This window comes from Camelus ferus, chromosome 2 (assembly GCF_009834535.1).
Source record: "Camelus ferus isolate YT-003-E chromosome 2, BCGSAC_Cfer_1.0, whole genome shotgun sequence".
NCBI classification, from domain to species: domain Eukaryota; kingdom Metazoa; phylum Chordata; class Mammalia; order Artiodactyla; family Camelidae; genus Camelus; species Camelus ferus.
The window spans coordinates 44,192,980-44,209,806 of record NC_045697.1 but is presented as its reverse complement, the minus strand read 5'-3'; the positions used below and the strand labels follow the sequence as shown (position 1 = coordinate 44,209,806).

Here is a 16,827-nt window from a genome sequence, read left to right as displayed (position 1 = left end):
GCTAACATATGTCACCCCAGGGACTAGCCAGAGGTAGGTGGGCCAACGCTGGCATCAGCAGACGTCCTTTGGCAGGTTCCTAGGAGGGCTACAGCTCCAGGGCTATTCCTAGCAAGCCGTAGCCCGGGAGATGGGCAGACCTCATCTGCTCCCTCTGCCCAAGGGAGAGGAGGACAGGGTCAGAGAGCTGGAGACATCATGACCCTTTGATACATCTCTCACAAGGATGAGCTCTCCTTGAAGGAAGGTTATACACAACTGAGTTTTCTATCTAGGTGGTACCTATAATAACCAAAGGGAGGAATGCAGATTAGTTTTCTTGTGTATCTGGGGCTGGTAGGCAGAATAACGGCCTCCCAAAGATGTCCACATCCTAGTCCCTGGTACCTGTGAGTATGTTTCATTACATGGCAAAGGGGAAGTAAGGTTACAGGTGGAATTAAGGTTGTTAATCAGCTGTCTTTCAAGAATAGATTATCCTGAATTATCCAAGTGGGCCCAATAGAATCACAAGGGTCCTTAAAAGTGGAAGAGAAGTAGAAAATGAGGTCAGAGGGACGCTATGTGAGAAGCACTTGACCCACTAGGTGGAGGATAGAGCCTGGCTTTGAAGACAGAGAAAGGGGCCACGAGCCAAGAAACGCAGGCAGCCTCCAGAAGCCAGAAAAGGCAAGAGAATGGATTCTCCCCCGGAGCCTCCAGAAAGGAATGTAGCCCTGTTGCCACCTTGATTTTAGCCTACTGAGACCTATGTGGACCTCTAATGTATAGAACGGTAAGATTATACATTTGTTTTGCTGTAAATCACTAACTTTGTGATAATCTGTTGCAGCAACAAGAGAAAAGAAATGCACTACCTCCTTAGATTCTTATCCTCGGAGTGCTTCTAACAAGCAGAGCTAAGTAGAGGCAGGGAAAGGCCCTTGGAGGAGTCATCACTGCTTCCCTAGTGACAAGACCACAGCAAAATTGTGAACTAAGTAAAATGGTGAAAAACACCCTTTGTTTTTTGTCTTTGGGTTGTCCCACAATCCAAATGGGTCCCTCATCTGAGGGGCTCCATGGAGACCTACCCCACACAGACCCATTGAACCCAGAAGCTCCCAGGCCTTTCCTTCAGCCTATCAAAGCTTAATTAGCCTATCTATTAAATAAAGCATGAAAGCGATCATACTGACTACAGATACAAGACAGGGATAATGGACGAGAGTACGTAAATGAACACTCGTTTACTGTTCATCCTTTTAGGACATGCTGGCATGTTTAATGAGGCTCACTCCGGCCCAGCAGCACTTAACCTTTTTAAAGTCACAGGCTCTGCTGAGAATCCAATCAAGAAAAATGCTAACAAATACAAAACCTATTTCAGGGGCTTATGAAACCCTCAAGTATCCAGCCCCAGCCAGGAACCCCTGCCCCAATTGCTAGGACAGCTGAGGAAGGTAATTTGATGGCCATGTAAGGCCTGTGTCCCCAAAATCACTTCTCACTGTTGGCAACTTCCTGGTTATACACAAAGCTGACCCTGGATCCAACCTACAAAACTCCAGAATTATGTACGAGTACATCTTTCCCACTGGTTTAACAGACCTAGGGGGTTACAGACCAGAAGCAAGTGATGGGGTAAAATGTGAGAAGGATGGAGAAAAGGAGCAGTGAGAAATAACCAGGGGGAGTGGGGGGCAGCTTTTTGATAAAGCAATGGCAGATCCTGTGGGCAGAGAGGTGCAAAATTACCATTTTCTGTTAAATAGGCCCTGACTACCACCAGGCTGAGCCCGGGAGAAGGGGGCAGATTGACACCCATATCTCTGTCACTGTCACTGAGAGGGTAGATCTCAACCAATCGTGGGCAATGCTACCCTGATCCAACCCCTCCAGAGCTGCCCACGAATCCAGTACCCAGATCACTGCTGTGTAGGAAGTAAGTCAGTGCCTCTCAAGATAGTGTCACCTGAGGCTACCCAGCGGGGCTCAGGAATCAAAAGAAGACTCTCGCAAGCCCTGACTGCCTCTTACCAGCTCTGCGATCTTGGGCCAATGAGTCCGCCCTGCACTCTGCCTGCTCAGGTGCAAAATGCAGTGATACCAGGACAAGCCCACAGTCCCTTATCAAAACCCAAGGGTCAGACGTGCTTCCAGATTCAGAATTTCTTAGATTTGAGAAAGGTAATAGAATGCCTATGCATTATAGTAACATGCAGAGTGGGTCTGTCATCCAAAACATCAATATGAATATTCGGACTAAATAGGATAAATAGTTTAGGTCCAATTTTGCTACCAAATGCATTCATCAGGTTAAGCTTCCTCTCTACATTCGTTATGAAATAATTTCGTTTTCAAAGTTTTGTTGTTGTTCAGAACTGCAGTTAAGACACTAAGGCCCTGCAGGATTACTGTTTCATGAATTAAAAGAGTTAGAATGCCCACCTCTAGCAATCCCTGCCCCTCACCTCAGGCCTGCTTCTGTGCTGGCATTCATCACCCTGAACTGCAGTTCCCTTCTAGATCTTGAGGGTAGGAGTGATAGCTTGCTCATCTGTGTATTCCCAGCAGCTGGCCCACACTAGGCACACGTCCATAAATGCATGGAAAGCAGAACTTAATTAGGCCTCTAAACCTTTAGCCTGTCTGTCTCCAAGCAGGTGGAAAAGTGCATCCCAGAAGCGCCCCCTCCCTGCTCCTGAACCCCAGCACAGGGCAAACACCAGTCTGTCTACTCAGAATCATCACAACGGTGCCTGGGGAACCTCTTTTGCACTTTAAAATATACATGTTTTTTTCATAAACCCAATTAATGTCCACTAGGAACGGCCCTGACCAAGGGGAAAGTAGGGAGATTAGCATTTTAGTTAATCAGCAAAAATGTATGAGTCCAAAATCTTCCCTCCAACCTCTAGACTAAAGGAGCACCTGGCAGCCCCAGGGGGCCCAGAGAGGCCAGCTTGTCCGACTGCTTCTCCAGGACCGCGCCCACACATCGGGCAGTCTGGGCACAGGGCCAGCGGGAGCTCTGCTCTCAGGGCTGTGCATTTCTCCTTCCCTGCGAAGACTCCAGGCCTGGCTGGGTTTGGAAGGCTCTCTGCCGCCTCTTCGGGCTCATCATTGAATGAGAGAAACCCAGCCCGGCTCCCCTGAGGGAGGCTGAACCGGCCCCAGATCTAAACAGGCGCCAGCTACCGCCTGAGAACCACTCAAAAGGAAAAAGGACTTGGAGAGCGCAGCCCCTTTCCAAGAGAAAGGAGGGGGAAGATTCAACAGCGGGAGGAGCTGAAACATCCACTTGGGTAACTGTCCTGGGTGAGGGTTGTCACTTGTGTCACGGGGCCATGTTGACCTGACGCAAGTTAGGATTAAGCCCTCGGCCCCCCTCAGATGCACAGTGAACACCTAGGGCCCGGTGTCTTCCCAAGGTTATTATCTGTTGGTGGGTCAGAAACATTTACAAAGGGCCCTTGTATCTCAGGCAGCAGAGAAGCCTGGGTCCAGGATGCCCCTTAAAGTGTGTCTTGTCCCGGGCTGCGCTGCACTGCATCCCCCGCGCCCGATCTGAGAAGCGTCTGCTCCTCAGCGAATGAAGATGACTGTGAAGCCACTGACCCTCAGAGATGAAATAGCCTGAGAGAAGGGCTCCATCGACCTCCAGATCTAGGATGGACACGTCTACTGGAGCCGGACACATCTACATAGCGGATTCACAGCACCAGTGCGCATGTCTGGTCCTGGGAGTGATAGTAATGACGCCACCGCTACTCCTCCTGGAGGGGAAGATGGCGAGGGGAGGCGCTGAGGCTGCGCAGTTGGCGGCTGCACCTAATGAAGTCTTCACATCAGTCCTAAGAAAGGGTTCAGGACCCTGTTCCACGCAGGTGGAGGCTTTTGCCTAAGGCTAGTTTGTTTGAGGCTTGCTACTGAGTTTTTGTTTTTGTTTTTCCACCTCTTCTGAACAGCTTTTCCCCCAGGTATGACACCCTACCCCACCCCAGAAAACAAGCTCTCACCACCCTCGCAAAGTATTCCAGGTCCATATCACTGGCTTTACTCTCCCCGCTACAATGAAACTCCCACCCCTCCGTATCAGTCCTGTGTAAGAAGATGTGTGCTGAGAGGGAGACCCTGCAACTATTTCCACTTCCAAAATGCTGCCTCTTATCGACCCTAAGGCATCTCGGGCTAGTGGAATTCCAGACAATGTAACAGTAGCCTTACACCAGTTCTGAGACAGGGGAGGGGGAAGGGAACGCAGTGTTTAACTGAGAGGAGCACAGCGTCCCTCCCAGGCCACCTGCGCCCTGGTCAGAGCGCCTCCAACACACAGAGTATAAGAGCCACCTGCAGCGCCTGTTAAAATGCAGAGCCCCGGGCTGCTCCCAGAGGTCCTCATCCTGTAGAGTCGGGGGAGAGCCCCCAAATCAGCACGTTCAATGAGCAACTCAGATGAGCCCAGTACACAGCTCCCAGACCACCCTGAGAACTACCGCCTGCTTCTCAGCTTCTACCCCTCCCCACTTCTGAAAACTGCCTCTGAAAGCTGTTTCCCCCCAAGAACTGGGGCCATTGGTAGGGGAAAGGTGGTCCCCCAGGTTTTCTTTGTGGACGATGTAGCCAGAATCACCCCCACTAATACTCGACACTTAAGTATTTATAGATGCAATTGTCTGGAATTTGCTTCAACACAATCCTAAAGGGAAAAAAAAAACCCAAAAACTATAAAGGACATTGCTAGGATACCTGATGACATTTGACTATCCACTGTGGATTAGATAATATCAAGGTTAAATCCCTGGTTTCAATCATTCTGCTGTGGCTATATTCTTATTATTATGAAATATATACTGAAGTATTTAGACATAAAAAGACAGAATATCTCCAACTTATTCTCAAATGGCTCAAAAAAAATAGTACATACACACATATATATACAATACATATGCACAGAAAACACGATAAAGACAATGGTATAAGATGCAAATTGTTCAGTCTGGGTAGAGTATATATGGGAGTTGCCTTAAAGCTGCTCTCTGTGTCTGAAATTATATATCAAAGTAAAATGTTATAAAGAAAAAAATCCCCAGCCTAGGAGGGGTTGTGGGAGTACAGACTCCATTCTCTTTACTTTTGTGTGCATTTGACATTTTCTATCATTGAAACAATTTCCTCTACCAAGCCCAGGTATGGTTTGAGTGGCACTGACCCTGGGCTGCTGGAAACCTAGACATCGTTTACAACATCACAGGCGATGGTCTGTGAACCAGGAGTACCACCTGGATTCACGACAAGGTCCTCCACATTCTGTCCTCCCAATACCCAGCAACTAGAGATGCACCTTCACAATCTTATCCTTACAGTGTTATTTTTTCTGATGATAAAATTAATATCAAATCTTTTGGGGGGGATCTTCCATAAAGGTAATTATTAACTAGAAAATAAAATTAAAATCACCTTTTAGACATACATTGTCTCTATCACAAAAGGAATTTTTATTAGGACAGGTGAGTTAGCTTCTACCGAGAATTTAGATTAATCTCTTACACTTTTCCTTCCATGGTTTGGGATATAAAATTAAGCCAGAATGACAGACTGATTTTTTTAAAGTTCTCATTAAATTAGAACAGAATTGTGAAGGGATAGAAGCTGAAGATTATACGCATCATATGATAACAAGGATGCACATGCAGAGGTGATATTAAAAGTATTTGACATCAGCCAATCAAAACCAGTCAGAACAGATTTAGATTTAAGCCCCACAGCTGCCAGGTATTGATCCTTAAGCTCTTGGATTGTTGGGAATTCCAGGAGTACCAGGGGAGGCACAGCTATTCAATATTTTAACCACTGGTAGAGCCCTAGCAGCACACACTCACTGAACAGCAGCTCTGTGCACGAGGGAATATTAGCACTAATAACTGTGGTTTATTCTGACCCTCATGGGAGCTCTGCCAAGTTTAGGTTCATATCCAGTCTACACTCAGAGGGTAGTGACAACTCTCCCTAGAGCTCCAGATGGAGTCAAGACCCTGGAGCAACTTGAGTAGGGCTAAAAAATGTTAATGACTCACCCACTTGTCAAGAGCTAGGGAGCCAAACACAATGGATTTGGGGGTGGGAGACAGGAGGGGCAGGTATGTGGGCACTATTCACACTTGCTAATAAATACCTTCTTTTGCTTATAAAGAGACTCTAGGGCAAAACAAACACTTTCAGGGACACTCTAGTGAGTCATAGGTTGAGACTAGAGACGAGCTACATTGTAACCATCTGCAAAAGCTGCTTATGAACATATTTATTAAAGGAGCAGATTGACAAACTACTCCACGAAACAGTTAAATTTCAGGCATTCATTTCTAATTTCATGCATGAAACTTTTAAAGAGGTAAGAGTATTTTATTTTCTATTTCTACCCGTACTGAGAGAACATTAAGTTGGATACACTACTGGGAGGAAACCACAGCTGTTCCTTTGATTTATAAAAGGTAGGAGGGGAGAGATCAGATCTCTGTTTTTTGGGTTTTTGGTTTTTTGTTTTACACTGTACTTGGCTCAACACCACAGGAAATTAACTGCTTGCTTGACAAGTGCATTTTGATGATGAGGTAGAAGATGCTGTCTATGGAAGATGGCTTGGCTCATTTGGGTCACAGATTGCATTTACAAGCCATTATCTCTTTAGGGAACCAAGCTAAAACCAATACAGTCAAATTGCAAGTGCATGATGATATTTACATAACAGTGATATAAAAAGAAAACTAATTTAAACCCAAGTTCTAAACTCTATTCTTTATCTCTTCATTTCCAAGTCCACTGGTATTTGACTTTCTTCCCCCATTTCCAGGGCAATCTCAGGAAATTTCCACAATCCTGAAGACCTTAATTACACATCAATGTCTCCTCTGTATATGGAGAGTAGTAACCAGCTCCTAAGCAGCCACCCAACAACCACCCCAAAGACACGGATTAAGCACCGGCCTGAAGTCGGCAGCCTACATGCAGCATTTGACTCAGAGGTTTTACTCCACGGCTACACTACAGTCCTGCTCTGCGCAGCCCCCCCACGTCTGATCTTTACAATACAGTTTTCCATACTCTCTAGCTGGCAGCTATTGTTTTGTTTCCCTGATCACAGAGCCAGCACCTTCCTCTTAAGTAAGATGCTTCATTTCTAGGTTGTTTGTGCCAATAAAAAGGACCTGCTGGGTCAGGTTAAGTGGACCTTAAAATGCTTTTTTAGATAAAGTCTGAGGCACGAGCACTGAAATTTGGCTCTGACTTTATCACCTGAGTTTCTGTGTCACCTGAAGGACAAAAACAATGACCAGCCGAGAAAACCATTCATCAGTTTGGAGAAAGTGTGTCACCATGGAAACCTTGGTAAAAAAGTCACTCATTTTCCATCTTTTTCTTTTTCTTTTTCTTTTCTTTTCTTGTTTTTTAAATATTTTCTTTTTCTTCTTCCTTTTTTTTTTTTTTTTTTTTAACAGCAATACTGGGGTTTGAACCCAGGACCCTGTGCAAGCTATGCAGGTCCTTTACCACCCACCCACCCTCCATCTTTTTCTTTTTAATTCAGTTCTCCCACAGGGAATTTAACAATTCCCTGAGCCCAGAACAACCTTCCCCTGCCCTGCCTCACCCCATAAATACCGAGAAGAGCAACAGAGAATCCTGCAAGCTCTCCACTGAGGACAGGGCGACTCAGGTGGATATGGGTGCAGAGGGGCAGGCAGATTTCTGGGCCATTGAGAAGGGCTCCTCTCTCCGTAGTCCCTCCCCCTAAATCACATGGAAAGTTCTCTTACAGGGGAAAACACATTTTTAAAGTTAAGAGACAAAATGCAAACTTTCCTTAGAAAGAAAGGCCACAAAGAGATTAAACTCATTCACCTATCTCTTCCTTCATCCATTCCCCCAACACTGTGCATGTTGAGCAGAGGCTGTGTGCCAGGTCCTGGGGAGGCAGAAATGCCTTGGAAGGGCTCAGAGCCTCCTGGAAAAGGCAGACACTTACAACTCACTGTAAAGACACGACTGGAGACAAGCATAGAGGGTAGGGAGCAGTGGAGAAGAGCACTCTAAAATATGAGCCCAGAGCCTCTCCAGGGAATGGAGGGGACACCAAAGAGGGAAGGTCATGAGAGGGAGTGAAGGCAGGCCTTGGAGCAGAGGCATTGGCTGTCCCAGCAGCCATGCCCACTTCTCCCTTCCCCCAGAGCCTGGGTTTTGTTTGGCTGTTAACCCCCACCTTATGTGGCATGTGGCTCAGCGGCCAACCCTGATTAGCCTGCATCATCTGTCAGTAATGGTTTAACCAGGGACACGGGACACAACCCTCCTAGTGAGACTTGAGGAGACAGCTGTGAGACACAGGGAGAGTTTCTCTCTGATGAGACTTCAGGAGCAGGCAGCCTCTGTCTTCTGTAGGACAGTGCTGTAACTCCATGTGCTGCCTGGAGCTCCAGGAGCCATTCTGTAACCATGAGGAAAACTAAATTCCACGAGGCCACCACGGCAGAAATGAAACCTGCTGTTTGATAATGTTGATAATTGATAATGACTCAATAAGTCATCCCAGAAGTGCCCTGCCTCAGGATTACTGATCAGTGGAATTAGAAATTTTCCTTATCATTAAGCCATTTAAAGTCAAGTTTTGTGCTTCTTGAGGCCAGAAGCATCCCTTGTGGAAGGTGGCCCTCTCCTGAGGCCTCCTCACCTTTACCAGTTCATCTGTTTAGCAGGCAAGCTGAATTCCCAAGGGTCATGCGCAGAGCCTTCCTGTTATTTTCCCCCAGCTCTACTCATGAAAATAAAATTAATTTCTCAGCCTATGAATTAAACATCGCTACTGCCGGCTGAAAGATTTTAGCAACACCCTTTTGCTGGCAAGAGAAGCAGGATCCCGACATGTTCTAAAATAAGCTACAAGGAGGCAGGAGGGAAGGAGGGGGAGCAAAGGGGAGGAGGCCGTTGAAAGGGAAAAGGAAGAGCTGCTGAGTCCCACTCGCATCTCTGCCCCGCCGGCCTGTGCGGTCCCACGAGCAGATGGGTCACCTGGAGACCTTATTAAAATACAGGTGCTGATTAAATAGGTCCAGGATGGGGTCTGGGAGCATCTTCTAACAAGCTCCCAGGTGCTGCTGTTGTTGGTCAGCAGGTTGCAGCCCATGGGGACCCTGCCAGGCTTTGCAGGACAAGGAAGAAGGGCTGGTGAGAACCAGCTGTTTATACCTGGGTTTAAGGGAGGACGTGAGGTGAGGAGAACCCCTGCCCCCCAACACACATGCCTTTTAGAAACACAGGAAAGAGCAGAGAGCGGAGGAGCATGTCTGGCGGAGGAGAGCACTCTGGGTCTGGTGTGCCTGCACTGTAATAGCCTTCGGGGGTTTTAGTCATTTAGTCCTGGACAATACCTGAGTCTGTGAAATCCAATGCCCAACTCAGGCAGTATTCCTGGCTCCCCCTCAGCTCTGGCCAGCCCAAGGGATCCGCCTGGCCCCACTGCACACCTGCTCCAAGGTATGTGCCCCAGGGTCTTTCCTGAAATCTTCAGACTCACTCATCCCACCGGCAAGTGCCTGCTCTAGAAAAGGCACACCAAGAACTGTTGGTGAGTGATAGGCTGAGAGAAGAAGGCGAGAGTCAGGTGAAGGCTGAAGGGCAGCCTCTCCGCAAGCCTGATCTCCTCCCAGTCCTGCTGGTCCTGGTGAATCCCCCTCACCCTGGATCTGGGTGCTGATCACCTCCAGCCTCGCTGAACCATCAGGTCCTTGACAGTCCCACTCGGTCTCTTCTCTCATCTGTCAGGAGCTCTGTAGCCTGTGGCCACAATGCCATCCCATCCAAACCTCTTGACCAACCAGCATCAGGCTTCCTGCCGGGCTCAGTCCAGTCTCCTCCTCTGGGGAGCCTCCCCGACTCCCCCAGGCTGGGGCTGTGTAACTACTGCTGCCCTGGCAGTTCTCACCTGTGCACCGGTCTGTCTCTCCAACTGGCCTTAAGTGCCCTGAAGTCAGGGATGGTGGGGGTGCCGGCAAGTAATGGGAGAGTAATAAGCACGATTGAATAAGGGAATTAAATAATGGTTCTCAGCCCAGCTGTGCACCAGAAACATTCAAAGACCTTTTTCAAAAAAAAAAAAAAAAAAGCCAGGGCCTCATCCTAGAGATTCCAATACAGTAGGTCCGGGTGGGGGCCCAGGCTTCTGAATATTTTAAAGGATCCCCAAGTGATTCTGATGGATTTTGACAATAGTTGGAGTGGAAAAGATGAATGAATTGGTGGGTGGATGAATCTGTGATTGCATGTGCGACTGAGAGGGTCTCGCTCCTGTAAGTTCACGCTCAGAGTGAACAAATGGCCGGCGTTTACAAGGGAGGAGGGCGGGTGCCTGTTGTGGTGGCCACCAACCCACCACTGCCAGGGGAAATAAAGTCAGAAACCAGCTGCCTTTACCCATGACCAGGGATTTCCGACAACTAGGGGCAGGCGGGAACAAGTCCCCACTGGCAAAGGAGGAGCTAAAGGAAGGGAAGGAGCAAAGGGAAGCACTAAGGGTCCAGGTCTTTACTGTGTTGCTCCATTTTTCTCCAGCTGCGACCTGACGCTGGCTGTATTGTTCTCCTCCCTGTGCAGCTGGGGACCAGGCTGGGGAGGGCAGGTGGTTTGTTCCAGCCTGTACCTACAGGGGCTAGGCTTTGAACCCAGACTCCCTGACTCCAAAGCCCCTACTCTGAACTCCAGGGTGGTGCCACCTCCATAGAAACAGGACATGTCCCAGTAAAGGGATGGGGAGACTGCACACAGAGACTACAGAATGTCACAATAAACACTCCACCAGAATCATGCCACCCAAAGATGGTGATGCCTTTTATAAACATTTAAAGAAGCCACCATGGCTGTGTTACCCTTTTGTAAATCTATCAGTGGCTTTTCCAAGCAATTATTTTAAGTTTATATAATACACAAAACTAGACAAGGTGAGAACTAGAATGTTACACATGGTCAGGCTGATAATTTGGATGTAAAGCTCTGCCTTATTTCTGAGTCACAAATGCTCCAAGTCCCAGACAGACAGACAGACACCGAAGCCGTGCGGGTTCCTGATTCAGACCTCGCAGTAGAGAGCACTGCACGTCTAACCCTCTGGTACCACTTTAACACTTGCCCCAAGTCTTAAAACAACTCTCCGCGCACTGTCGTCATCCCCATTTCACAGCACTGAGGCTCCCACGCTGGAAAGTGGCCTGTCTGAAGCTGAACGAAGTGGCAACGCTGAGATTCCAGCTCTGGCTCCCACTCTGCAGCGCCACTTCTCATTTCAGGATCACGGGGCAGTCTGCAGTGACCTTGACCAGCTTTAGGAAAACCGAGTTAATAATGTTAACCTCGACCTATATTTATACTGGTTGGGACTATTAAGCCAGCAAAAGCACAGTCCATCCTCTCGGGTCTCACTGCACTCCGCCCAGCCTGGGGTAAGGCTCTTAGTGCTTGCCCGCTTATTAAAAATGCAAGACTTGCAACAATGGGCTAGGAATTACAGGGTTTAAGAGAAAGATTCTTTAATGTTTTTCAGGTTTGTTTTTTTTTAGTAGTTTAAATATTAAAGATTTTTTTTAAAGATAACACAAGGAGACATGAGTGGGCAAAAAAGTCAAAACTTGACCTAAAACATTTAGAGAAAAGATCTGGCCCTGTTTTTACAGCAATTGTAACCGGCTCTGCCGAAAAACCCCCTAAAACCAGTAAAGACCAGGTGAGTTGTCAGCTGAACAAAAAGATTCTTGTCTACAAAATAGTGGCCTTTGGGAGGAAAATAGGAGGAAGAGAGGATGAAAGGGAGGGAGCGGGGGAGGGAAGGAGGACAGGAGAGATCTGTGTTCATTTCTCTTCGGGGCCTTTGAGAAAGAACCTTTGTTTCCCAAGCCAAAGCAATCTTTTCCATGCAAGGCAGGCAACGAAGCCATGTCCTGTGCCAGCTTTGTAGAACTGATTGTGCTGTAAGAGGGCCTTTTTCACCTTCTGCTAAAGAAAAAAAGCCAGTATCAGGACAAATAATAATAACTGCAGCTAATGATCACTGACGATCAAGTAAGGGCCTGCGCTGTGCTGGGCAATTTACACAAGTTATCGAATTTAATTCTCACAACCTCACAAGCAAGAAGTATTGCTATACACTATTTTACAGGTAAGAAAGCTGAGGTGTGGAGGTGTCTGTCCAAGGCCATGCAGCTGGTAAGGACACAGAAAAGCAGGAATCCACATTCAGAGCTGTCTCTTCTGAGCTGCGCTCTCCATAGAACACTGGGAGGTAACACAGAAGTCCACAGCCGAGTGCTCTTGTAGGTCCTCAACAACATTAGAGACTTGGTAGAAACAAAAGCACAACTCAACCAAGACATCAGGACCATCTAAGGGATGGATGTAGGTTACCCAATGTCTGAAAGGAGAGACAGCTCATCTTTGGGCAACTCTCAGAATTGGGCAGAATTTGACTGGTGGGCCAGCCTCTCCTGACCCTCTCTCTTGCCAGACTGCCTTGTCAATCCCTGCCACCTCTCAGCTTCCTTGCCATAGGCCAGGTTCCAGCAATCGGAAGGGCACCAGAGAATCCTGTATCTATCTTAGCAGTGGCATGTTTGCTCTGGGACATGATGCAAGGGAGCAGGGCAAAGTACTGGTATTGTCATTGAAGTTATCCTATGGAGGAAAAAACCCATGATGTCACCTACACACATTCAGGGACTCTGATGACGTTTTGAAGGAAACCAGAAAAGTCCCTCACATTTCTGGAAACCAAAGGCCAGAACGCCTGGAGACAGGACAAACTCATTGGGAAGGAGCCCTAGGACTTTGACCTCAACACCATGATTGTTGCTCCTCACTCCCCTGTGCTATTTGTCTTTGGGTTCAGGGCACGAACTAACTGCCCCTTTGGCCAAAAACCTTGAAAGCAGGCACTCTCGTGAGCTCAAGCCTTCAGATGGAGGTTTTTCCTCCATTTGGAGTTGGCGTTCTGTCCTTGAAAGTCATAAACTCATCCTTCAGGACCTGTGGGCACCACGAACGTTCTGTTCTGACAGCCTGCCTACTCAGAAGACAAGGATAAGAAGGGACAACAACTTGTTCTGTCCCAAAGGAGAGTCATAAAAAGGTGGTGGGGTGGAGGTGGGGCAGTGGAGGAGGTTTGGGCTGAACAATTTGATGGATTTTTCATGTATGACATTTTACCACCACACAAATTACTCTCTGCACACTGCACACCTAACACATCCTCTGCTGGGTGTGCTGCATGGATGCCTCCTGTTTCCAGGGCAACCTCACCTGGGGTAGAGGGTGGCAAGCAATGGATGGACTGACTAAGCTACTCTTCAGGACTCAGGTCCTGAAGTGGATGAACAGCCCACTGGTACATGAACTCAGCCCTAAAGCTCAACAGAGCCATTGCGGGAGTTGGTGAAAAGGGCATCCATCCAGTGGGGGAAATGTGTGGCTCAAGGTACCAGGGCTTTCGCTGAAAATAACCCTGAGTCAACAGTCCCCCTAAATACCCTAGCCATGAGCACACCGACCTTAGCTGTCTCTGTCCTTCATTTCTTCTCTCACAAGATATCCATCAGATAAGACTCACGTATCTGGAATGTTTCTAAGTCACAATTTTGGACCTTGAAACTACAGCATCCACCATTGTCTATTCTTTTTGTTTTTGTATTGTTCATCTGTTTGTTTGTTTTGGTGGGAGGTGGAAGCAATGAAGCCCAGGTAGGGAGAGAATCAAGATTCAGGGAATGGAACTGATGAAAGGTAGCTAAGGCATTAGACTATGCAGAGAGGCACAAGGATGGGGCTTGGCAACATCACCCACAGAAGGGGAACCCAGAATCCTGCAGTGTGTTGACTTCTCCAGGGAAGCTGGAGAAGTGCAGGGCCAAGGATGGTGTCCTGTGGCCAAGGTCTTTCAGAACAGAAATTCTGTCTTCACCACAGGCAGTGGCCTGGAAAGGGCAGAGGTGACTTGGCAAACCTGGAGAGGAGGCCTTGTCCTTGTGACTCCTGGTGGGAGCCAGGGCTAGTGGGTGGGCGGCTGTAAGAGGCAGAGCCTGTGGGCCCTGAGGAACTCCAGGCGTGTAAGATAATATTTTAAGTGTTCCCTCTGACACTGCAGGTATTAAGGCTAAGCCCCAGTGCCCTGGAGGGAGGTGGGCCCTGGAGTCCAAAGGCACAGTCCTGCCCCTAGGGGAGGTGGGCAGGAGGGAGGAGCTCCATGGAGGCTCTGGGGTAAGGGTTTTGGCTGGCAATGGAGGAGTGTGTCCATGAGGCAGTGGCTGTGTATCCTACAGTCTAGTCATTTGGAGGTAAAGGAAGAAGGAAGACAGGAAGATGAACCAACACATAACAAATAAGATGGTGAAAAGGACACTGAATTGAGAGGAGCACTGAGTCGGGGAGCGCTGAGCAGGGAGGTTACCCAAAGCTTTCAAAGGCTTCACAGATTCCCAAAGACCCCTGCCCCTCTCATCATTCCTCAGCTCTGCTCAGCCACACACCCCTCCCCAAGAGGCACCCATCTTCTAGATGGGTTTGCTTCCAAGAGTAGGAACTGCACCATTTCAAGGGAAAGCTTGGAACCCAAGTGTCTCCATTATCAACCTAAGCATTTGGAGTGGCACTATGCCAAATTAAAAGCTTTGCAGAAAGAGGTCTTATTTTCTTCCTTCCTCTTCCCCTCTGGAAATAAAAGCAGGTTGTGTTTCTCTTGCCCCGGTTCCTTGGTGAGCTCGGAAAGAGAAACTGAGAGGGCTTCTTGGATTACCACGTCAAATTCTCAGCCCAGGACATCAAAGCCAGGGTCTTTTGTCCCAGCTAAAGCCACTATAGCGAATGACGCCAAAACTAGTTCCTGGGGCACGGGGTCTCTGAGGTGGTTCTAAGGTCAGCCACTGGAGTTGTGCAGGGCAGGAACTGAGCATCTGGGGCCCAAGGAGGTTGGTGGGGGACGCTGTGGGAGTGGTGGGCTCCTGGGCTCCCTCCCCTGCCCGCAGGGCTGCGGGTGCTAGGAAAGACAGTGGGGGTCGGGAGAACTACAGGTGCTGTGACAGACCGCACTGGCCAGAAGGGGACAGGTCCTGGAAGGGATCTGCAGGGCCACAGTCGAAGCATTGTGCTGGGGACAGAGAGCTCTCGCCGTGGGGTTGGTTTTCTCGCTGAGAAACTTCTGGGACCGTAGAAGTGCAACTGGGCATCACTAAGCGGTCAGGGATGGAGGCTTTGCAGGGACAGAAGAAACTGGTTTCTTCCGTTTCTTGCGCGAAAATCAAGACTAATTCTGTGCCGGGTCTCTACACACACGCGCGCACACCGCACACACCACACACACACACACGCACACACCACACACACACACCCCACACACAGCCCTTCAACTCCCTTTCTCGTCGTTAACTCGGCCCCAAGGTCCGTGGCCCACGGAGGAGTCTGAGAAGCTGAAAGGCGGCAGAGAGAAGCGTCCCTGGGACCCGCCTGGGTGACACAATCATCCCGCTGGTCTCCCCTCCCTGGAATCCGGGTTCTGGCGGTGCCCAGCAGCTCCCTTCGCGCGCCTCTGCGTACAGCGGTGGCGCCGCAGGACCCCGGGTCCCTCCCGCTCTTCTTCGAGACGCCAGCAAGGGCGCCTGCTTCGGCAGACAGCGGGGAAGGCAGAAGTTGAAAATACCTGGACAGAAATACCTGCCCATTCCAAAGGCCAGACAACTGCAGGCGGGAGCACCAGGGCGCTTGCGGGGAGGCGAGTGGAGAGAGGAGAGGACTCAGCACCTCCCGAAGCCAGCGGCGATCCCGACCCCGCGCGCCCAGGTGCGGCCTCGCCTCGGTGCCCGGGGCGCAGGGGGGCGCCGGCGAGACTTACCCCAGAGCAGAGTGAGCGGCTGGGCTTTGGGGATGAGCACCAGGGAGTACACGGCCCCCAAGTGGAGCAGGCTCATCAGGACGACGTTCCTCCAGACGATGTTCTGCCGCTGCCCGCGCGCGCCGGGCCTCTCCCGGCCGCCGCCGCCCTCCGAGTCCTCGACCCCGACCCCCGCACGGATTTCCCCTTTGGCGTTGCCGAAGGGGGCCTTCCCCCCGTCGGCGGCCGGACCTGGCATGGCTGGGGAGAGGTAGGCGCCCGCGGCAGCAGGCAAACGATCTGCCCGCGCGGAGCCCTCCGGTGGGGGCGGCGGCTTCTGCCTTTTAGGGGGGGATCTCCGCACCTCCCGTCCTCGCCTTCCCGGCCTTCTTCTGCTTCTTTCTCTCTTCTTCAGGCGTTCAGCGTGGCCTAAGGATGCAAATCTTGGCGCCCAGCATTTGTTGCTGGCTTATCACCATACTGCTGTACTGCTGCCGGGGCTGAACTCCGCGTCCAGGAAAAGGAGGCGACTGCGAGGGGCGGGAAGGGGCGCAGGGGAGTTGGGGGAGGGGTGTGGAAAGAGCCGAGAAAGCTGTGGGGGAGGGAGCGATCGGAGGGAGCCGGGAGGAAAGACCTGCATAGCTACAGCCAATCAGGATCGCCCGTGGGGCTCTTAAAGAGAAAGGCGCCCCCTTGGCCTCCGCTGCCCAGGCTCCCCGGGGCCAGATGGGTCAGCCCGCTGGGCAGGCGATGGGCAACCTCCGCCCGGGGGTGGGTGGGTTGTGGCGCCTGGGGCAGGGATCCTGCAGAGCGGCTCACAGCACTTATGCTGCTGCTGCTGCTGCTGTGTGTGTGTTTCTCCAATTCCCCTAAATATCTTTCCTTTTTGAAAAGACGTCTTTTTTCTTCTCTGAAGCTACAGGCTGGAGAATTTACAGTATTTGCCCCGA

The 16,827-nt window shown here is 49.8% G+C and overlaps 1 protein-coding gene across 1 annotated transcript in view; it reads right to left on the bottom strand.

The window, feature by feature from the left end:
* The window catches only part of SCD5 (stearoyl-CoA desaturase 5), a 122,478-nt gene extending 105,929 nt beyond the window's left edge, over positions 1 to 16,549 (bottom strand). Inside the window, exon 1 of the mRNA XM_032456698.1 lies at positions 15,899 to 16,549. Coding sequence (XP_032312589.1) covers positions 15,899 to 16,136 — 238 coding nt within the window. The 5' untranslated portion in view covers positions 16,137 to 16,549. The remainder of the gene's footprint in view (positions 1 to 15,898) is intronic.
* Between the last annotated feature and the right edge of the window lie 278 nt (positions 16,550 to 16,827).